At 36.3% G+C, this 24,527-nt stretch overlaps 2 protein-coding genes across 2 annotated transcripts in view; one reads left to right on the forward strand and one right to left on the reverse strand.

The window, feature by feature from the left end:
• CTNNA3 (catenin alpha 3) overlaps positions 1-24,527 on the reverse strand; it is a 1,681,070-nt gene that overhangs the window by 961,839 nt on the left and 694,704 nt on the right. The window lies entirely within an intron of this gene.
• Positions 6,345-24,527, forward strand: part of LRRTM3 (leucine rich repeat transmembrane neuronal 3) — a 165,416-nt gene continuing 147,233 nt past the window's right edge. Inside the window, exons 1-2 of the mRNA XM_047073689.1 lie at positions 6,345-6,426; positions 13,942-15,473. Coding sequence (XP_046929645.1) covers positions 6,345-6,426; positions 13,942-15,473 — 1,614 coding nt within the window. The remainder of the gene's footprint in view (positions 6,427-13,941; positions 15,474-24,527) is intronic.

Genomic DNA, 24,527 nt, shown 5'->3' on the forward strand with positions numbered 1-24,527 from the left:
GATACAAACTTGGATCATAAATAAATAGTTGCCTATTTGAAATATTGTATTTTCTTAGCAATATAAACACATGTATACATACACACATATACACACAACACCCCCCCACACACCATGTACATATACATCAAGTTAAAGTTTTTCTAATTTTTTACTATTAAGTTGTAAACACAAATTTGAAAAGAGCCAAGTATATATATATATATATATATATATATATATATATATATGTTTTGGTTTGAAAATTCATTCTGAAATGATAATAATTAAAACCAAAATCTTGATATAAAAAAGTGGAAAAACAAATCCATATTTCAGCTCAGAGTATAGTTGGTTTCTTAAGAAAGCATATACATAAAATTCTCTTTATTTCATTATAAAATTATAAACTCATTCTTTTGAGGAAATGTTCCCACACTCCTGTCATCACTGCCATGTCTATAATCTGTCATGCGAAATTCATCCTGAAACACAACAGATTGCACACTTTTATTGCCTCTTCCCCCTTAAAACCCATGTAATGACAAATGAATACAAATGAAAGTAAAGAAGAGATAAGAATGAATGAACAATGTCTACAAGGTTTTGGAAAACATAGACAATATTACAAATAAGTAGAGTCAAGAAAGCTTCACCTAAGTGCTTACTGAAGGAAGACCCTATATTGTGCAACAGTCTTGAGAGCCTCCAGAAGATGGGGTGACTAAAAATATGGATACTGGTTTAAAGTATTCATGGGAAGTGCCAGATCCACATCTTCAACCCAAGAAACCAAGAGACTATCTGCTATGGACTGAATGTTTGTGTCCCCCTGCCTCCCACCACAAATTCATATGTTGAAGCCCTAATACCCAAATGAATGGCATTTCGAGGTGGGGTTTTCTGGAGGTAATTAGGTCATGAAGGTGGAGCTTTCATGAATGGGATTAGTGCCCATCTTAGAAGAGACACGAGAGAGATCTCTTTCTCTACCATGTGAGGATACAGAAAGAATATGTCCATCTGCAAACCACGAAGAGTAACCTCACCAAGAGCCCAAACATGCTGGCACCTTGATCTTAGACTTCAGCCTCCAAAACTGTGAGAATAAGTTTCCGTTGTATAAGCCACCCAGTCTATGAGATTTGTTGTATAGTCAGCCTGGGTTGACTAAGACATACTCTTTTCTTCCAGTAGAGAAGAAGAAAAGTTTATTTTTTGTAAATTCAAACATGAGAAGCTAGACCCAAGTACATGAGACAAATCACTGAAGCTTGGAAATGAAAAGAAAATTAAATGAGAATGCACATAATGAACTTGGGGACCTCACCACCCTTCTCCTGCTTTGTCCCCAGAATACCAGTAGCCTTCAGCTCCAGTAAAGGAGGTTGGGGGCCTGGGGGGAGAAATGTCTATATTCATGCATGTAGATATTCCTTAGTGAAAAGGCAAGTTCACTTTTTAATTTGCTCCCACAAAGTCTGCAGCCAAAACCTTGCTCATATGCAAGGAACCCTCTCTCAGCTTTTAGTGCCTCACTCATTAATCTGAATAAGCACACAAGAAACTTAACATTTGAAAAAAGCTTCCAACATGAAACAGGCCAAAACAAACTAACTAAATACCTCAGAGTAAACAGTGACATTGTAGAAAAAATATAGTACCAAAACACCCTATATAATATCCTAGAGTGAAATAAGAAGATGTCACATTTGTAAAAATAAAACAGTATGCAATGAAGAGGGAGAAAAAGAGAACCAAAAAGAGGTCCTGGAGATAACAAATATGATCACCTAAGTTGAGGGAGGTAGAGGATCAGCAAGCTTTTTCTGTAAAGAGACATATAGCAAATACAGGATTTAGTCTCTAAACTCTGCCATTGATGGATGAAAGCATCCATAGAAAACATATAAATGAATGAGCATAAATGTTTCCTTTAGTTACAAATGTTTAACTTTATTTGCACCAGTTGACCTAAGACCATCATTGCTGGATTTGGTTGTGCAATAGTTTGCTGATATCTGATCTAAATTTTTAATAAATAGATGATAGAGATAGATACATAGATATATAGATAGATGATAGGAAGATAGATGATAGATTGAGAGATAGACAGATGATAGATAGATGATAAGTAGATAGATAGATAGATAGATAGATAAATATTATATCATAAAGTTGAGGAAATCACCTGAAAGTAAGACAAAAAGATAAAGAGATGGGGGGTGCCTGGGTAGCTCAGTCAGTTGAGCAACCAACTTCAGCTCAGATCATGATCTCATGGTTTGTGAGTTTGAGCCCCGCCTCAGGCTCTGTGCTGACAGCTCGGAGCCTGGAGCCTGCTTCTGATTCTGTGTCTCCCTCTCTCTCTGCCCCTCCCTCACTCATGCCCTGTCTCTCTCTGTCTCACAAATAAATAAACATTAAAATTTTTTTTTAAAAAATGATAAAAAGATGGGAAAATAGGAGAAAACAACAATAGAACGAATCAATCCAGGAATCTAAAATCTTTTCAGTAAAAGAGAGAGAGAGAGATGACAGAGAAAATGGGGAGAGGTAATTAAAATAAAAGACATAAACAAATTTTTACAGAACCAAAGGACACAAAGCTGTCCATTGAATACTCAGCACAATGAATGACAAAAGGCCCAAATCAAAGTATATCCTTTATAATTTCCAAATACCACGGAAAATGAAGTATCACAAAAGCTTCCAAAGATTATACACAAAGGAGTGGCAATCAGAATAGCACCTGGTTCTCAACAAGAGTGAGTGTGAGAAGACAATAGAGCAATGGCTAGAAGATTCTGACGGAAAATGATTTCCAATTTTGAATTTTATATACAGCCAATTTATTAATCAGTTAAGATAAATCAAAAAAATTGAGACATGGAGTTTTTATATCACATGCACATTTTCTTAGAAATATACTAGAGTGCATGTTTCAACAAAATGAGTGGTAAACTAAGAAAATGAATATATGGGATCCAGGAAAGGGGAGGATGCAGAAAGGGAAGACTAGGGTAGCAGGCATTATTAGATACAACCACTATTAGATATTAGAAAAACAGAATGCTGCAAAGGGAAGAGATTATCTGAATTGAGTGTTTGGAAACATTAAGCACTTGATGAATCTTTTAAAATACTGGGAAAAAGAACTAGCACTAGGTACAGAAAAAAACTAAGCAAATTTAAGAGATAGGAGAGAGAACAAAGGGGGGAGAGAGAAAATAGGAACAATTCCTAACTGCAAGAAAACCGAAAGGTTGAAAGAGAATGCAGACGTAATCTAGTACACCACTTAATCCAGTAACATCTTTGTTTACATAGTCATCTTAGATACTATTTAATACTGTATTAACATAAGAAGTAGGAAAGTGAGAGAGAACATGATATTAATCTTCAGTTAAAATAGCAAGAAATGAAAATATCAACATTCAGAAATATTATGAGAAAAAACATAACAGCTAAAATAAAGTCACTGACTCTGAAAAGACCAATTGGTGAAGACGCTGAGGAGAAGCAAATATGGATGTTTTCAATACAAGTCTTGTCTCTTATTTGCTTTTCAGACTATATACATAAAATTCAGTTCTCAATGATTCCTTAATGTTTTTCATTTTTCAGTTATGTTAAGTTTCAAGTACAGGGGCACCTGGGTGGCTCAGTTGGTTAAGTGCCTGACTTCGGCTTAGGTCATGATCTCATGGTTTATGAGTTTGAGCCCTGCATCGTGCTCTGTGCTGACAGCTCAGAGCCTGGAACCTGCTTCGGATTCTGTGTCTCCCTCTCCCTCTGCCCCTCCCGTGTCGTGCTCGGTCTCTCTCTGAAAACTGAATAAACCTTAATTTTTTTTTTTTATTAATTTAAACTACATTGAGAAAGCTAATACCATAAACCCATCTCTGCTGACAGCTCAGAGCCTGGAGCCTGCTTCAGATTCTATGTCTCCCTCTCTCTCTGCCCCTCCCTCGCTTACACTCTGTCTCTTTCTCCCTCTCTCAAAAATAAACAAACATAAAAGACGGAAAGAAAGAAAGAGAAAGAAAGAAAGAAAGAAAGAAAGAAAGAAAGAAAGAAAGAAAGAAAACCGGATCTAAGAAAGCCAAGTCTATGTAAGATTCATTTTATGAGTTATGCTTCTGTTTGTTCTTTTTGTGTTATCTCCTAAATTTCTTATTTTTTTTAATTACTTCAAATTTTGTTTAAACGTTCATCTGTGCTACGTGTTCCAAAAAGAGAACATGCCTACAGTGTCTATGGGGGAGCAGTGTCGGCCTGAAGCCGCTGTAAAGATGTTGGTGCTGATCAGTGAAAATCCCAAAGAGAGACTACATCTCAGGGAACAGAAGGTCACATGAGTTACCTCCTACTTGCTCTCAAATGCGAAGCCCTCAGAAAGGGATTTAGAGATTTTCTGACTATTCTATCAAACTGTCACTAGCCTTTATCCTGTTATGTCTTCATAGCACTCATCTCTAGTTGACATTGTGTGCCTATGATGTTTCTTTTTTACTATCTAATCAACTAGAATGCAAGTCCTCTGATGGTAGGCAGTTTGTCTTATTCACTGTTGTATCCTCAGCACAAAAAACAGTGGACGAACTTGATAAATATTCATTGAGTAAAAAAATAAACTCTCAACTCAGGACCAGATAAAGATACTTTATTTCTATTAAGGGCCCGCGGCATTTGCTTCCAGGGACTAAGTCAATTTCTGTCTGAGTCACAATTTTGCCACTTGGGGGCTCTGCTGTTAGCCACAGGAGATTCCTAAGCATTCCCCCTGCACTCTTAAGGGAACTATTTTTCAATCAGGATTAAGCATTAGCAATACAAAGAAGGTTTCTCTGGCCCTTTAAGAGAGTCCCCAAATAGACTGATGCATTTTAGTGTAATATAAGGACCCATAGCTCCTATTCTCTGCCACTACCTTGCAAACCTATGCAGAGTTTCTCTTCTCTCAGAAGTTTAATATCTTTTAGGTCTGCAGGGTAAAATTTAAAATATCAGACTTGCTGTTTCAGAAACAAAAATAAAATTAACCAATGGAAAATTATGGTTTTTAATCCAAATCAAGATTTCTATTATCTTTCACTGTCTGGTGGTTGGGGAATTTAATTCTTAATGCTGATATATTTGTCAGGAAGGCAGATTTTAAAATATACTAGTGTACCTGGTTGAAACTATTCTTTACAATCCTTTAAAAATACAATAGAACATGCTGTAGACTGAATGTTTGTGTCCCCCTGCCCCTCCACATTCATATGTTGAAACCTAATCCCCAGTGTGATGGTATTTGGAGGTGGGGCATTTTGGAGTGATTAGGTCATAAGAGGAGAGCCCTCATGAAGGGATTCGTACCCTTATAAGAGAGGCCCCTGAGAGACCCCTTGCCCCTATGTCGTGTGAAGTTACAGAGAAAAGAGGACGTCTCTATGAACCAGGGAGCAGGCCCTCAACAGCCACAGAATCTACTGGCTTCTTGATCTTGGATTTCCCAGACTCCAGAACTGTAAGAAATGTTTCTGTTTGTTAAAAAGCCACCCAATCTATGGTATTCTGTTAAAGTAAACTGAATGGACCAGAACAGAAATTTTTTCTTTAAAACTTCTTGTTTTGTCGGAATATATATGAAGCAAATATCGCAAAATGTTTACTGTGATACCATTTAAACAATATTGCCTTTATATTCAAAGCACAGCCATACATGGGAAATAGAACATCAAATATTAAGGTGCAAATTTGGTTAAGAGACATTTATAGCTACTCTAAAGTTTCTTTATTTTACTATGAGAAAGTATAAGAAATCTGGGAATGTATATATAGGACTATAAATTTTACAGTGTGGCTCTGGTGCTTGCCATGTTCCTTCATGGAATTTTTTCTAAATGAAAAGCTAGAAAACTGATTTCTCTCAACATAAATGACTATAAGTGACTTTGATTGCTATTCTACTGAATTTTTTGAGATTTTGTTAGAAGAACACCTCAGCATCAATACAAAATTAACAAATTTGCTTATCAAGGAGCATCAAATAATTGCTTTTGCTGACTACAGGCAAAAAGGCAAGTGTGTGGAAAGTGGAGAACAGAAATACTGGTAAATATGAACATTAAACCAACATAGAGTCATGACACCTTAATATTATTTCTCACTCCCAAACTTGCCATTTAACCAATTATGAATTCCCTGGTTCTATAAATACCACAAGATAGAAACACATTTTTTTTTTCTGAGCTCTAAGTCTCATTTCACACAAAAGTTTGGCAAGTCTCAGATTTGCTACCAAAAGTAAATAGATGTCCTATGGGGCTGGATATCCTGCTTCCTGCTTCAATTAATAAATGGGACTCTTGCTCAACATGTATGTCATTAAAACTCGACTCATTGCAAATGAAATAACACAAGGGAGAGCAATCAACCAAATACAAAGCATGGACCAAGGTAAAGTCAAAATGACCCGGTATCTCCCAACATATCAATGGCATCATAAAATTAAAGACATTTCAGAAACATGAAAACCAAATGCAGTATCTGTGCTTTGCTTAATTCTTGACTACAAGCCAACTTTATGAACTTATTGTTAATTTGTTAGGTGTAATAATGCTAGATGGTTAAATTAAAAGTCTCTATTGGTTAGAATTGCATACTATAATATATACGGGTAAAGTGACATGATTTCTGAGATTTGCTTTTAAGACACTCTAGGGGGGAAAATGGTGTGTGTATGTGGGAAGAGGGATGGGAAAGATTAAAATATAGCAAAATATTGATAATTGTTGAAGTTGATGTTTATTATACTGTTTACTTTTGTGTATGTTTTTAAATTCAACTTAAAAAATAAAAACAATTGTTTCCTCAAGGTTGAATAGTCTTTTCAGTCTTCAGAAGCCTACCACTAAGTGTTATACTTTAAGAGTCTGTTATTTTTTCCTATCCCCAAATTTAGCCTCGGGCTACCTCTGAAAGAAGTGATGCAATGAAACCTCAAAATACAGACTGGTGCTACAACATAAATGTGCCTTCAGGGGAGGGAGAAGGAGATGTGTTAGATAACCTTATAAGGTCTCATTCATTTGAATTGCTTCATTTGAGAAAGACACTGAAAGACCATTTTAACGGTCAGACCTGGAACTTTCTTTATCCATTTATCTAAGCCAGAGATGTTCACTCATAACCATATGTGGCCAAACAGGGTTTTTAATAGAGCCCTTGAAGCAAGCAGATGGAAACTAAGGATATTTCAGAGACATGTTAATGCTTTTATGAAAGATCAGGATATAATTACAAATGTACAAATGCATATGTGTATTCTAACAACTAGAAATAAAATCATATTCATAGCTGTAGGGAACTCTCTGTTAGCATTCTGACAACTCTATGATAAGGTAACTGAATCAAAAACATTAATCTCTTTACAATATCTCAATTACATGCATTTATTGGTGAAATCATTTCATGACTTAGAACACTGAATGACAACAATGTATGCTGTATAATAAATGGTTGTGGTATTAAAATTGTAGTAGAAAGGGAATACTGAAGAATTTTTTAATTGGCAAATTCTGACTCCATTCTTGACCATGTTAGTGCCCCTTGATACATGTTTGTTGCAGTATATGCTGATGACCAAAGAACCTAGACAGAATCAAAGAAAATCAATTTTCACAAAGGTACTCTGATTCCAGAAACATTTTATACCACTTTATAGTCTACAAAGTATTTACACATAAATTATGGAAATTGATCCTAAATAAAAGTCTTCGAGATTTACAACACAGGTTTTGAGTCCCATTTTGCAGATAAGCAAACTGAAACCCTGAGAAGTTTGCCCAGAATCAGTTCCAAATTCCAAATGTCAACTGACACATGCAATAAAAAGTATATGTCATTCTCTAAATTATTTTAGAAAGACATTTTGGATGCACTGAATTTATTTTCCAGTATACTTAGTCCAAATGTCCCTGTATTTGGTCTTTACGTAATTTTCAGTTTTCATCAAAGCTTTTGCTTCTGTTGCCTTCCAAGGCCATATGCAAAGACATTGCCTTTGCCTAGGCCATCTGAATAGAAATCCATGTTGCTATTGTTTAGTGGCTAATTTTGCTAATCATTTTATAAAATATTTTAAAATACATTATGGTCCTTTGAGGCCTAATATGAAGATGATGTTTTCGAAAATTAAAGCCTCACAAAATTGAAGAAAAGTGAGAGCCAAATTTTAAGTTAATTCAAATGCATTGACTCTTTTTTTTAGTGTTTCCACAGTTTATTTATAAATTATTTTGGAGAATTGTTGATCCTATTCCCAAAAGCTGACCCACAGACACAGCTGATGGCTTCACCATCCCTCTAGTTGCTCAGCTCATAAAATAGGAATTATCTTTAATCTCTCTCTTTATCTCCACTTCTAATCCATTAGAAAACTCCTGTAAATTTTACCTAAGCATATATCCAGTAATTAGCCAATTCTCATCATTTTCACTGTTTCCACACTGGTCGAAGCCACCATCATCTCTCTCCTAGATTGGTACAATGGCCTCCTTACTGACCTCCCTGCTTTTATTATTGTCCTTTTAGAGTTTATTCCCATAACAGCAGTGTGAGTGATCCTTTCAATGGGTAACTTGATCATAGCTTTATTCTGCACAAAATCTTGAGTTGGTTCCCAGTTTTCTCCAAAATAAAGTCAAAGTTTTTTCAATAGCATATGAAGCCCTCTATGACCCAGGACCTAGTACCTCTCTGACTTCATCTCCAATTCCTCTACCCTTACTCTCTCCATTCTAGACCGATTGGCCTGTTTGCTACTCATTGAACATATGATCTGCACCCACCGGAAGGCCTTTAGACAAGCCACCACCCATATACATTTAAGGTCAACAACCTCATCTCCTTCGAGGGTTTGCTCAAAAAGCCACTTTTTCTTAGTGGCCCTAACCATCCCAATTTAACATTACAAGAAACAGACTTTTAACCATAGAGAACAAACTGATGGTTACCAGAGGGAAGGTAGGTGGGGTGGGGGTGGTGGGTTAAATTAGGTGATGGGGATTAAGGAATGTACTTGTGATGAGCACCAGCTATTGTACGTAAGTGTTGAATCACTAAATTCTATACCTGAAATTAACATTACACTCTGTGTTAACTAACAAGGTTTAAATAAAAACTTTACAATTTACCTCACCCTCTATACTCCCAATCGTCCCTAATCTCACTTTTCTTTTTTCTATAGTACCTGTTACTTAATAATATGTTATTTATGTTTTTGTTCATGTCATCCCTTTAGAATAAATGCTTATATCTTTGTTTTGTACACTGATGTATTCTAAGTGTCTGGACCAGCATCTAGTACATAGTGAGTACCCAAACTATGTATTTGTTTAATGCATGAAATCTCTAAGACCAACCCATTGTTAATATATCACTACATCTTCTTTAAACCCTGATTTTCTAATTTTTTTGGCAATTCAGTTTCATATTGTACTGAAATTGGACACTATGCACTGAGATTGAATTTATTTACCCAATTTAAACAAAATATGTGCAGTTATTTGAAGTACTATAAATACAGTTTTGAAAAGTCTTTAGGTGAATGACTATGCTTTATAATTGTGTAAATCATTAAGGTTCTAGATTCATTTGGGAATATTTAACTTGTCAGGTAGTTTATGGTTTGTTTCTGCATGTGGTTTAAACATATAATGTAGTATAAATTTGATTCTGTTGAAAGGCAAATCAGAACTAATCATCTTGTTATAGTCAACAAGTAAAAGGAGGGTAAACTTAATGCAATAGCATATTACTACAATATTTTAGAACATAAAGTTGTTTTCTATTTCTTTTGAAAGACCACTCTATGTTTTTGGGCTAATTTCGGCAGCTTCAAGTATTAGTCTCCTTTGAATTGTATTATTTTATTTTGGGATTTTTCCACACCCCATGAATGGTCTTCCTCCATGCTCCTGATTACATTGAATCAAGACAGACCTGGTGGTGATGCCAGCTTAGGGGCTAGTGGCAATGTAGGGGCCACACAGAGTACTTGGAGTCAGACCCAGTCCAAGAAAGGCACCTGATTACTACTGAGAAAGAAACCAATGATCAATATTAAAGAGGAAATATCAATTATGAGATTAAAGGGGTGAATGTGAAGTCAGAACTATGGAGCAAGATAAGATCAGAAGCCAAGGTATCAGAAAAATGGCTGAAAACTAAGGTATGGAACACAGCAAAAAATGTTATTCATCATAAATAATTCAAGATTTCTCCCAGGAAAAACAAAGTGAGAGAATTACATTCTCAGTGGGCTCCTCTGTGTTCCTGTCACCAGGGAATGAGGGAAAAAGAAGCAGCCTCTACCTCCAGCCATCGTAGAGAAGCTCTCTGTAGCTGTTAGGCAAAACAGACATCTCAAAGGCTACTTTCCATAGAGAAGCAAGGAAAGTAAGGAGAAAAATCAGAGGCTCCCAAGCAATGAAGATATGAGAGGGGGGGTTTATAGATATGATTTCCTTTGGTATGTTTTAATAGATACAAGTCGTCAAGCCCCATTTGGGATGTGAGATGATAAAAGTTGTAACATGTCAAAGGGAATATTCAAAGATATATTTATTGTTCTTATGCCACTTGTAATTTAACCATGAAAATGAGACATCTACATAAAAAGTGAAGATCACTTGCTGACCATCTAAATATTTCCACTTTCTAGTTTCTTGCCTTTTTTACATACATTCTTTAAGAACACTTTCTCCAAAATTGTATCCAGTATCATTGACTCAGGAACTGCAGAAATCAATCCCATGTACCCAAGATTAGCATTACACACCCAGTTTGTCTTATATCAAATGTAATTGTGACCCCCATAAAAATGTATTTATTTAATAACAGAATGTCTATTATGTGTCAAGTACTGTTCCAGGTATTAGAGAAACTGAAGTAGACAAAACACAACCTTCATCCTCATTGAACTTGCATCACAATGTCATAAACTTTTATACCCTCTCTTCCTACTAGGGGAACATTTATTATTTTTAATCACTCCCTTACAGTGCATTTCTTAAACTTACTTGTCCATCAATGTTGATAAGTGCAGCCTCTTCCATCCCATGAATCAGAATCTTGGGGGGAAGACTGAGAAATTTATCTTTTTAACAAGCTCTCTGGGGCTTTATATGCAATGATACCATGATAATTTGGGTGGGGGGGGAACCACTGCCCTTTTCATAGCATACTGAGGAATTGGTGATTTCATTGGACTATTTCTGTGGGACCCCTTTGATTGTCATGACTAACATTCTTGGAGAATGTAAAATTTCTCATTGTGAGAGAATCTGAAAGCTCTCTGAGGTTTTCCACAGCCAATTCCCCTAACAAAGACTAACAAAGCAAACTTTTTCAGGTATACTATTTATGTTCAAACAAAATGATTTTCTCTATGTGACAGATGTTACTATATTCTGCTTTAGGGAAGAAAAGAATCAAACATTAATTATGATCTAGTTATGATCCATAGAACCAAAAGATTCATTTTAAAGATAAAGTTGAAATGATGGAGATTTAGAAAGTTCTCTTGTTAAAAGAAGGTAAGACTGAACGAATCCTAGAAATCCATTGTGAACAATATAAATATTTTCATTGAAGAGGCTTTTTGTGAGTTAATGATAGTATAGTCAATATTCAGTACTAAACAATATGCAATGACAGCAAATAAAGTTGATATTCCAATAACAGCTAACACAGGTTTATCATGTCCACACACTATTCTAAGTACTTTACAGATATTAAGTTGACAATTCTCTAACCTTCTATGGAATGTTTTTTTGTTATCATACTTATTTTGTAGAAGAGAAAATGAGGCATACAGAAGATAAGTAACCTATCGTGGCCAAGATTTGATCGTAGGTGCAAAAATCCATACTCTTAATCACTAGACTAAACTGCTTCTCATTAGTTTTTTTAATACTTCTTCAAAGAATCATACCAAAGAAGTTTATACAAAACTAGGAATCAAGAATTTTATTATTTTATTTTATTTTTATGTTTTATCGCAGCTTCCTTGCCCCAGTGTCCTCATCAGCCTAATTTTCATCTGACTCATTTTAAGATGAAGATAACATTGTTGTTGAAGCATGATCATCTAGTGGTTAGAGGTTCTAGTCTGAGAGAGGTACGGTTTTGAATCTCAGCTTTGCCACTTACTAACATTATGAATTTCAGCAAGTTCCTTCTCCAAGTCTCAGTTTCCTCATCTTTAAAATGAAGGTTATAATGGGACCTACATCATAATATTGTTTAGAGATACAAGATAGCTCATTTACAACAACTTAGGAAGTGTTCGATAAATATTATTAGCAGCATCTAATAAATGGACAACAAATAGCAGCATCAGTAAACTGAACCAAACGATCTCTTGATTCTTCTACTTGCACTAAAAAGAGTTTCTCTTCTAGTTACAAATGATAGCAACCAAAACATCAAATTCAGCCATAAGTCATTAAACCAATTATTTCTTTTGTAGGAAAACCAGAAAGGCTATTGGACACATTAATTTATATGTCATTAGTTATCCCCTCTATTCCAAAATGTGTTCTAGCATCCTGAGACACCTTGCATAATACAATCACTGTGACTCCAAGGGGTCAAATGGGCAGGCAGTTAATGCTTCTCTGTGAAAAGCTCAGTAACTCACTTTATAAATTTCAGCTCAAAGCCTATGTTGAGGTGAAGAAAAATTGACATTCGGTCTGTAAACTTAATGTCAAGCTCCAGAAAAACTCTAGGCAGTACATGATTAGCGATTAAGGGGACGCAGACAATAAAGACATTGCCAAATTGTAAAACAAGACTCGGAAATTACAGAAAATGTTGCTAGTTATTGATTACGGTGACCATTCAGTTCCCATTGAGCCACCCAAAAGAATCATTCATTTTCCAGCAGAGAGCCTGCTCATTTGCAAGATAAAAGAGAGGCATTTCTGCACATGCCCATAATGTTCTTCACCACTGGGGGCAGCTTTACATAAGACTGCATTCACTGAAACCAAAGCAACAGTCCGAGCAGCTTTCAGAATGACAGTCTGCAGAAGTGAGCTGAGCGTGTGTGCGGTACGGGGCTCTCCTGCCTCCTGGGCTCCAACGCAGCTCTGTGGCTGAAGTGGGTGCTCACCACCAGAATGCTGGGCTATGGAATACAGATGTGGCAGCTCAGGTAGCCCCACGTTGCCGGGAGGAATACATCATGCTTTCCGATAAGAAGAAATTGTAGAAGCCAGTTTTTTTTTTTTTTTTTTAACGACCCCCCCCCAAAAAAAACTGTAAAGATGCAAAAACGTAATATCCACGAAGATCCTATTACCTAGGAAGATTTTGATGTTTTGCTACAAATGCGGTATTGGAATTTATTTGTTCTTGGAGTGTTCTGCGTGGCTGGCAAAGAATAATGTTCCAAAATCGGTCCATCTCCCAAGGGGTCCAATTTTTCTTCCTGGGTGTCAGCGAGCCCTGACTCACTACAGTGCAGCTGACAGGGGCTGTCATGCAAGTGGCCCCTTAAGCCAAAGCAAAAGACCTAAGGACGACCTTTGAACAATACAAAGGATGGGTATGTTTTGTCATTTTTCTTCTTTCCTTCTTAAAAAAAAAAAACGAAAACAAAAACAAAAACAAAACCCTTTAGTCTGTGTCGTAATTCTGCCTTAATTATTTTAGAGATTACCTTTCTGTCCTTAAGACTATAAATTCAATTGCTTAGTGGACACGTTTCCTTGCTTAACTACTAAAAAAAAAAAACCCTTAAAACAATTCTGTTTACATTTCATGGAGGTGATATTTGGTATTAAATGTTGTTATTTAGATTTAAATTTTTAAAAAAGAAAATACATGCCTATTTTTGCTTGATTAAAAATAAATGAATTCCTTTTTGGGGGGATAACTTTTCTAAGTTGTTTTTATTTCCAGGTTTCAATGTAATTAGGCTACTGAGCGGATCAGCTGTAGCACTGGTTATAGCCCCCACTGTCTTACTGACAATGCTTTCTTCTGCCGAACGAGGATGCCCTAAGGGCTGTAGGTGTGAAGGCAAAATGGTATATTGTGAATCTCAGAAATTACAGGAGATACCCTCAAGTATATCTGCTGGTTGCTTAGGTTTGTCCCTTCGCTATAACAGCCTTCAAAAACTTAAGTATAATCAATTTAAAGGGCTCAACCAGCTCACCTGGCTGTACCTTGACCATAACCATATCAGCAATATTGATGAGAATGCTTTTAATGGAATACGCAGACTCAAAGAGTTGATTCTGAGTTCCAACAGAATCTCCTATTTTCTCAACAATACCTTCAGACCTGTGACAAATTTAAGGAACTTGGATCTGTCCTATAATCAGCTGCATTCTCTGGGATCTGAACAGTTTCGGGGCTTGCGGAAGCTGCTGAGTTTACATTTACGGTCTAACTCCCTGAGAACCATCCCTGTGCGAATATTCCAAGACTGCCGCAATCTGGAACTTTTGGACCTGGGATATAACCGGATCCGAAGTTTAGCCAGGAATGTCTTTGCTGGCATGATCAGACTCAAAGAACTTCACCTGGAGCACAATCAATTTTCTAAGCTCAACCTGGCCCTTTTTCCAAGGTTGGTGAGCCTTCAGAACCTTTACTTGCAGTGGAATAAAATCAGTGTCATAGGACAGACCATGTCCTGGACCTGGAGCTCGTTACAAAGGCTTGATTTGTCAGGCAATGAGATTGAAGCTTTTAGTGGACCTAGTGTTTTCCAGTGTGTCCCAAATCTGCAGCGCCTCAACCTGGATTCCAATAAGCTCACATTTATTGGTCAAGAGATTTTGGATTCTTGGATATCTCTCAATGACATCAGTCTTGCCGGGAATATATGGGAATGCAGCAGAAATATTTGTTCTCTGGTAAATTGGCTGAAAAGTTTTAAAGGTCTGAGGGAGAATACAATTATCTGTGCCAGTCCCAAAGAGCTGCAAGGAGTAAACGTGATCGATGCAGTGAAGAACTACAGCATCTGTGGCAAAAGTACCACGGAGAGGTTTGATCTGGCTAGGGCTCTCCCAAAGCCGACATTTAAGCCTAAACTCCCCAGGCCGAAGCACGAGAGCAAACCCCCTCTGCCCCCCACGGTGGGAGCCACGGAGCCTGGCCCAGAGACTGATGCTGACACTGAGCACATCTCTTTCCATAAAATCATCGCAGGGAGCGTGGCCCTTTTCCTGTCCGTGCTCGTCATCCTGCTCGTTATCTACGTGTCATGGAAGCGGTACCCTGCGAGCATGAAGCAGCTGCAGCAGCGCTCCCTCATGCGAAGGCACAGGAAAAAGAAAAGACAGTCCCTAAAGCAAATGACTCCCAGCACCCAGGAATTTTATGTAGATTACAAACCCACCAACACGGAGACCAGCGAGATGCTGCTGAATGGGACGGGACCCTGCACCTATAACAAATCAGGCTCCAGGGAGTGTGAGGTATGAACCATTGTGATAAAAGCGCTCTTAAAAGCTGGGAAATAAGTGGTGCTTTATTGAACTCTGGTGACTATAAAGGGAACGTGGTGCCCCCTCCCCTTCCCTCTCCCTCCTGCTTTGCTGGCAAGGTCCTTCCTGGTCCATTTTAGTACATTCATAATACTGGTCATTTTCCTCTGGTACAAAATCAACCCACTGAAATTTAAATACCACAATCAATGCAAAGCTCAAACTCTGGTTTAATAGAATGCCTATTGTATAAGACTCTTGATTGATTGCATTAATATCTCACTTGTTTTAAGATAAAACTTCTTTCATAAGTAGTCCCCCACCTCTGCTGTTATTTGCCTTGGGGTGGGACCAAATCTACAGTTCTAGAAGGTTTGTAGTTCACTGGTGAATCAAGGAAAAAGTGAATGATCCCAGGTACTTGAAGCTTGAACTGATTCCAGGAGAATGCTTGACTACAGGAACATTTAGAAACAGAGCCTAAAAACACTGTCTGGCTTAAAAAGAAAATTGAAGGAAACTATCAAATGATGGTGCTGGGTTAAAGAAGCGCCACGGGCAGTTTCCAGAGGTGTTTGAATTACAGTAAAGCAAGCCTAGGGAAAAGTGTTGAAGGGTTAAAATGCTGCAAATAGACAACTGAAAAATGTGAAGAGATGGTAAAAAATACAAAGTTTTAGACTTGAAGCCTTATCTCTGAAATCCATTCTTGTAAAATCGAATCAGAGTTTTCACTGTCAATTTCTCCTAGCCTTTAATTAGCCTAAATTTAAAAAGAAATTTTTTTAATTAAATAACCAAGAAGCAAATTTGAGGAGGCAGATTTCTCCACTGTTCCTCACCTTAGGGAGTTTTCAGAGATGAGGCTTGCAAATGGGAAGGCAGCTTGCTATTTGCTTGTGGCTGGGAGCTTACCAGAATTTCTTTCCAGTTCTTTCAAGGACTCTAATGTAGTGAGTGGAATCTTTAGCTTTGTCTGTTCTTCTGTCTGGGATTTGTAAGACAGTCCTGTTGTGTTCCATTATGTGTCCTGCACACACTAGTCCCCTAATGACTGACACTTCATTCAGAGGCATAAGAGAGAACACATTCCAAGACATGCCTTCCACCAACAGCTTCACTGAAAAGAATGATTTTGATAACGCCTTAATAAAGGTATAAAATCTTAGAGGAAAAAAATACCAACCCTATGGCAGTTGTCTTTTGCTTTTCTATTGTTGACATTACAGTGTCCCTATGTTCATCTATATTGTGAACTCATCCATCAGTATGAATCTGTACGGACCCTGCTGGCAATCTGCAAACTGCATGCATGTTTTTATGTCGTAGGTGAAAGTTTATTGACTGCAGCACAAATATCATGCCTTCTGTATTTAAGTAACTTTGACCACAGTTCATTAAGATTTTAGAAAAATGTTTTTGGTCTGTATTGTATCCTCTTTCAACCTCCAAAATGAACAATCCTATTACAGGAGCAAAAATCAGGAATTGCAACATTGAGTCTGTTTCATTTAATTTGGCTTGCCAAGCCCCATATCTTTAACCACGTCCCTGTTCTTTCAAAACAAAATCACTGCAGCAAAAACGAAAAAGTGGATGGCTATTTTTTAACCAGCTTTTTTATATAGTTTGAAGTCTTTTCATATGCTGAGAGGAAAAACCTAGGCAAGTCACCATGAAATATAATTGCAAGGAAGCCAGATTATAAAAAATCATACTTTTATAAGCAATAAAGGAAAGGGGACATTTAAAGTGGATTTCTCAAAGTACTATGATTTTGATTAAATCTTAAAAGAGATGCCAGTTCAGAAAAGCATCATAGCTACAATATATTTACCCAGGATAATTGTTGAATGTATACTTATTAATGGTAAATAGTCACAGATTCCCAATTGATTAATAATGCAGATACTTCCTTACAGTACTATGAACTGGATGACTGAGCCTACTGTGATGTTTTTCACTGAAGTTGTAATTTTGCATTTTTCATATAATGTCAGTAAATACATATTCCATTTCAAAAAGAAAATTTCTTTGATCAGCCTCATTTTTATCTGTACTAAAGATGATTGTATTAATTAAATGCAGTGTTAAAGTGAAAAAGCCCATTTCTATTCTTTGACTTGACCTTTTGCCTCATTTGTCACAGATACCAAATAAATTCAGGCAAGGTATATTTGTACTTATCTTTCTGAATTCTTGCAGATCTCACTGCTGTGATCCTACTGGTATATATAAAATATGTTTGTTGTATTGAAAGTGTTTCTAAAATTCAAAGCCACTTCATGTGTTAGATTAAATAAATGACCAACGTTTTAAAGGCTGGTCATTTTTTAACGCCTAAATTTATTTATAAATTCAATAATAGAACCAAAATAAAATCCCTTAGATTTTAAATGTTATTTGATTCAGGATATGAAATATTTCTTAAAAAGAACCACCACCACCCCCAAACTTTGGGAATGAAGCTACCCTAGTTCTCAGGATCTTCTGATCACAAATATATAACTCTTGTAGGCTAGACAATAACTAGTTCACCACCATGAATTTAACAAAGTCAACTTGGTCAATGCTCTCCTGCTCAAAAGTTGTTGTTCTCACCCTGACTGCATGGCACTTTCTGGACTACATACTGTAAGTCTATTTTCATTCAGTATTTCAAACTCATTGTATATTAGAGAAATATAATTGGTATTCCATTTTCTATTCCAAATTTACATGAAGTATCTGACTTCCCTCAAAGGTGACAACAGTTAAATAAACAGCCTGACCTATTGAACTACACAACACAGATGCGTCAATGCAGAATGGATTCAGTCAATACTTTGAATGCTTTACCAGAGAGAGAAGAAATGCAGTTTAGTCACTGAACTGCATGTTATTCCCCCCATTTTTATGAGCCCCAGTACACAGTGCTACTGCAGCACGGCTTTAATAGTCCCAGTGCCACAGTCTTCTAAGCAATACGTATGCAATATATATTCCTTTTAAATGAGTTTATATTTTCCAAGACTGTTGACATTACATTTTTTCAAAAAATTTAAACCATTTTTTACTTGATTTGGTGAGTCAACTCTCTAAGTATACAGGCAATAAACTGTATTTCTGTGGAGCAGGAGTGACCTCCAGTGGCCAGTTGGACTAACCACAGTTATTCATACACCTATTCAGTGTTTCTAATCCTGAATCCTTACGTAAACATGATTTAAAACATATATTTTTTGATCTGTGAATCAGATTCGGATTTTATTTAATTCATCTCTCTGGTAAATATAGTGTAATTTTTAAGTTATATTTTGCATATTGACGTACTTAGTAATTAGCCTAGAGGCCACAAGAACTGGTACTGAGGGCTAGAAATGTGTCCATAGATGAAGAGCAAGTAAGAATGTCCTAAGAATAGATAAGAAATTCTTTAAAGTATTTATACTCATTGGCATTGCCCAGATATTCCGAAATTTTCATTAAATGGGTTAATATTTTCCACAGGCAGGATACTGAAATATAATGTAATTTAGATTCAGAAAGACAAATTTCCATATTAATATTGAAAGAATCAGCATCAGTTATTTACTAGTCCATAGGAATATCTGAGCTATCAGGTGAGGGAAGCCTCCCCTTCAGCTCTAGAACTCTCCAGTTTCTTGATCATGCCAGTGACCTGTGCTTTGCCCCAGTGCTCTCCCCAACCCTCCCCCTTCTCAGCCAGCTGAACACTGGTTCTATTAGGCTCTCTGACAATGATGTTACAGTCTAAGAGGTGATGATTCATGGATAATGAAATTATGCTCTCCTTCTGAGGAAGGATAATGCAGAGTCAGATTCGTAAATTTGGCAAGGGATATTACGATGTTGTAGGTGCATGAAATATCCTCTCTTCCCTTGACATTTACCAAGAAAAGAACTTAAATAGTTTATTTAACATGTGGATTAGACCAGCATCAGAAACAAGCATCCAGCCATGAAGCTTAAGAAAAAATGAGTTCCAGATATGACAAATGAGAATTGAGCCATGAGAAATAAAAAACTCAGAAACTGTGTTGTTTCTTCCATTCCCTTTTCCCTGAGTTCTCATTGGTATCTGGATCTGTAGCAAACCCACAGAGTTTTTCTGTACTTGTACTTTCATACCTGCCTATGTTAAAAATCAGACAAGGTTAGAAGAAACCATGAACATGAACTATAGGAGTAAATGTGAATTACAAACATTGTAAGAGAAACAGAATTGATGGAAGTTAAATAGCTTGTATTAAATGACTCTTGAAAACTAAGAAAAAAATAATATATAGGTGAAAGTGAGTTCACCTAACCTAACTGTAATAGCTTACAGAACTGGACCCAAATTTTGCTTCATCTCCAAAGCATCGGTGATTTTTGCATACTTGTGTAGAATAAAATAGAAATATTACTCAGAAAATCTACATAAATCTAGTTTACAGTTCTTTTTTATGATACAGTATGGGCCTTAGATTCAAGTTTCTCTGACATTTGCTAATCTAATGATTTGAGGCAAATTTCTTAGCTTTTCTCAATTTCAAGTTCCCCATCTGTAAATGGGCACGTATTATTGACTTCACATGGTTATTGAAAGAACACAACTAGAGAAGTACTCTGCTAACTCTACAATGGCAAATGCTTTTTCTTTTCAAAGAGCACTTGGTGAGATACTCAGGTGTGGTTGCTGGTGTTCTATGTCTGACCTGGGGCAAAAGATATCACTAACCTCTATGTTACAGAAGCCCAAAACCATTTTACATGAATGCGAATTCTGAGACTAGGAAGCTACTCTAGAACTTAGTCTGTCTTTGACCTTTACTTTCCATAAATCAAAGTTTCTTCAACCCCATGTTATCAGAGTCTAGGAGTTTATTAATAATGATCACAATGTATACTAGACATAAAATAAAGATACCAACTAGAGAACAATGAACCAAAAGCTTATCAAAGTAAATAAAAATTCTAACTGTGTACCAAATCAGGTCATTATAGTGAGGACTTTCAAACAACATAGGTTACCTGTCCATCCCTTTTCTAGTATCAATATTTTGAGCGCTTGTTGTTTAACATTTATGGCAAGATGACATCATTATTGAGCAAAAAGTAATTGCTCATAACTTGTTACAGTAGGGTTAGCATACGTTCCAGGTATCAATCACATGACATCTACTTTGTTTCTTTGTTTTCCCCAAAGACTATCCAAAATCTTCTCCTAATACAGAAATTGCTATCGTCTTTATCAATTACTGTCACTGAAAATCCCTGTATTAAAAAAAGCATAAAAACACAAAGGCTTTTTTTTGTGAGTAGCACCCTATTCACTTAGGCAAATTAAATACTATTCTTTGTTGGCCTTTCATCAGATAAATGACCAATGTAATCACAAATCTTTCTCCACTGGATGCAGCTTGTCTTACCAAAAATGATGTACATGCATTTCCAAAATTCTTATAATTTAAATAGACAAACTAACTGTTGCTTTTTGACAGCTAAGTTTCTTTGAAATCTCTAAAGTACAGAGAAAAGGTAGTGGTTTTTCAGTGGAAAAAGTATTAGTGAATTTTATGCTGTTTTACCTTCATAGGATTATTGGTGGATGTTCTTGAGTTAGGTCTTCTAAACATGTAAGAAGAATTCCAGGAATACAGACTATCTGAGTCACAATGTAAGACTAAGCAGAGGCAATCTATTTTACAACTGTACTTTCTAATGACAAAACCCCATATGCAATAATAATCCATTTTATTGAAAAAAAGTAAAAGTGCTTCTATCTTATCCTATCCAGCAAATGTTGTAATGAAAATTGGTAACTTTCTTGACAATTCTTGATATTTTCCTTTTATTTGCCAGGGGATCCCACTCCCTATCCCCCAAGAAGAAATTTCCTTTATACCTTTCTCCCACCCTTAAACTGTTGCTACCTACTTCACATATGCAAAAAAAAATTGTTTTATCTCACCAAACACAGTCTTCCTTCATAGAAACCAACACAATTTGGTCACCTCACTCAGAGGAGTCACCTATCTCTAATAATAATTAAAAAATAAATTATGAAACAAGATTTAAGTCTGGCTGAAATATAGTTGAATCATGGGTTAGAAAAGCATTAAAGCCTACTTCTATTTTCCTTCTTAATTACCTCCTAGAAAACAAAATATAGGACTTTATATATGGGAGTGTCCAACTACATTCCACCAATCAAAAACATTTATACCAACAATCAGAATTTTTGTCTTCTCAGGAATAAAATGCAAATTGGTGGGGGGGGGGCTCACATATAAAATGATAAGGCAAATTCTACATTTAGCAAAGGCAATTTCTGTTAAAGCTTCATTGCACTAATTAGATCTGTTCAGGGTGTAAAATACATGTTGCTACTGAAGAGCAAAGGACTTCATTAAATACAAATCCTTATTCAGCATTCTTGGGGCTCAAACTTATTAATGAAGTGGGGGTAAAAAAATGTTCTTAGACAATGGATAAACTATATGATAGTGAGGCTATACTATCAAGTAGTATTCATGGCTTCAACTGGGTGATCCCCAAATGTAGGTAAAAATTGGTTCATGGCATTAATATTGATCTGTTATACAGTCTGAAAGAAGGAACATGCTTACCCCTTCCCCATTTAAAGCAAACAACCAGAATCTCACAAGAATATTTAAAGGAAACTTGTAGAATATATCATGATGAGGCTGAAGCAGTAGGGTAACTTTAAAAACCTCTGATAAAAGCATTATAGGATCACAACAGTGAAAATCCTCTAAGGAGTTTAAAAACTAACTCATCACTTAAGGGTCAGTGTTGGCTTGTACTCATTGATTTGTTAAAGGGGCTTTGCACAATTTGTACAAAATTTTAAAGTGACAAGGCATAAATACTTGATGGAGAGCCTGCCATTTATCCAGTGGAAGGTTAGGTAACATCACTAAATGATGACTAAAATAGAATAAAGATCTGTTTAATACAGCACAGGTGATATTATATAAGTATATCATGTTTTCCACCAAACAAGGCATGTTGTAGATGTTTAGAAGGAAAATGCATATCCATCCTAAAAGATGATAATTCACATTTTTTATGTGAATTCACATTTGTGAATGTATGTGTATTCTTGTGTAATGGAGTCCTTATGTGCCAGGAGTGTCTATGCAGGGCTTTTTTGTTTATTTGTTTTTAATGTAAGAAGAGTCCTTAGATTGACTCTGTTTTCCTCAAAGTTTTATCCATTACTCCTATACCTTGTCCCTTCTTTACAGGACTGGCCTAAAATAATTCCTGCCTCACTCACACATGCTTCTGAAGCTAAATTCTATATCTCCCATTCCCATTTGGAAATAATATCCAGTGATTTACCATTGGGATATCCCTCTGCTAGCTAAATTCTAACCTGCCAGCATCATATTCTTCCCAGCCTGTGGCATCCATTCCAGCCCATCTCATGCCATTAAATGGCAGCACACACTTAGTCCTATGGACTTTTACAGGGAGGATTGAGTAGTAAAATGTAAAAATCTACATATATTTTTATGGGCTTCACTTTGGTTGTTTTTATGGTCTAACACACAGAGATGTGTGGGGTCTTTATTAGTTTATACTGAAATGTAAAAGCATTAAGCTAGCTGTAAATTAAAAAGAAAAGGTCAAGGCAGATAAAAAAAAAAGAGTCCAGAGTTCATATTATATCTTTCTTAATCTTAAAAATAATCATAAATGATGAGCATCCTGTAGTTTACTTTCATGACATCTGATTTACTCTCCAAGTTTACCATCATATTCTTAAATGTAAGCTTCGCATTCCTTCCATTTTTCCATTTCTAACAGAGAGGTTTCTTTTGTTTGTTTTATGGTTGTTTTGTTTTGTGCTGTTTTCTGCCTACAGATCTTTTCCCAGTCCAAATGTACCACTTTGCCTGTTTTTCTAGAATACCCACTCAAATTTTGATCCTGTCAGAAAGTCACAGGATAATTTATCAGTTTTATGGTTGGAGCAATCAGACAGACTGAATTTGTCTCTAGAGTACAATCTAGTCAAGTCTGGGATATCTGCCTTCTGTCTTCCCAGCCTCCCATTCCCATGACTTTTCTCCCTTTACAAGGATTATCCACAGCGAAATTCCTCCATCCAATGGTACTCCAGGCTCTTTCAATTCCTTATTCCTTACCAAATATCTATTCCCAGATCTAGACCAGTATTATTGTTCCTCTTGAGGGCACTTACATTTAAATAGGGATAAAAAACCTTTAGCTAAAGGTGAGAAAGTCAGATATAAGATCAGGCATAACCAGCAGGGCTGGGGAAAGTACTTCTGAGGGCAAAAGGGTTTGTAAGCACCTCTGAAATCATCCTTTATTATAGATACCTCTAAATTTTTCTCAAACATGAGGCTGAAACTTACCAAAGACACCAAGGTAGAGTAAATAATCCAGGTTTTACTCAGTAAACTATAGTTTGAGAAATATCTTCAGTAAGTTGCCACTATACAAGGCTTAGTATTTCTTCACTGACAAACAATATGGTATACTAGAAAGAACTTGGGCCGTGGAACCAGAAAGAATCAGTTTGGATTCTGGTTCTGAGACTTTGTAACTACAAAATCTTGAGTCATAGCCTCTTCATCTTAAAAAAATGTGTAAAGCCATATATATTTAATCATCACCTGATTGTTGCAAGAGGGCAAAGAATCAGCATTTCTTGAATATTTGTACGTACGCTGTTATGGCACACTGTGTGTATTACTTAATTTAATACTCATAAAGCCCCTATGTGATTAAATGAGATGACATGGGTTAAATCACTTGGTACAAAGTTTGGCACATAATAGTAACCTTCTCTAACTGCTAAAACTTTCAGTACCATAGTATGCTTTAACAGTTGTGCCCCACTATCTATTTATTTTTAATGGAATAAGAGATACCTGGCAGACTTTCAAGGATTAGAATCTAAATTGTTCAAGGGCGTCTAAGCACATGGTTAATACTAAAGAGTAATGTGGTATGTAAAACCAATATCCGAAACCTCCCAACAAAGCCCAAATGCAACTCTAC

This window comes from Lynx rufus, unplaced genomic scaffold, assembly GCF_022079265.1.
Source record: "Lynx rufus isolate CCGP_SWC_20201006 ecotype Redwood Valley unplaced genomic scaffold, mLynRuf1.p SCAF_11, whole genome shotgun sequence".
NCBI classification, from domain to species: Eukaryota; Metazoa; Chordata; class Mammalia; order Carnivora; family Felidae; genus Lynx; species Lynx rufus.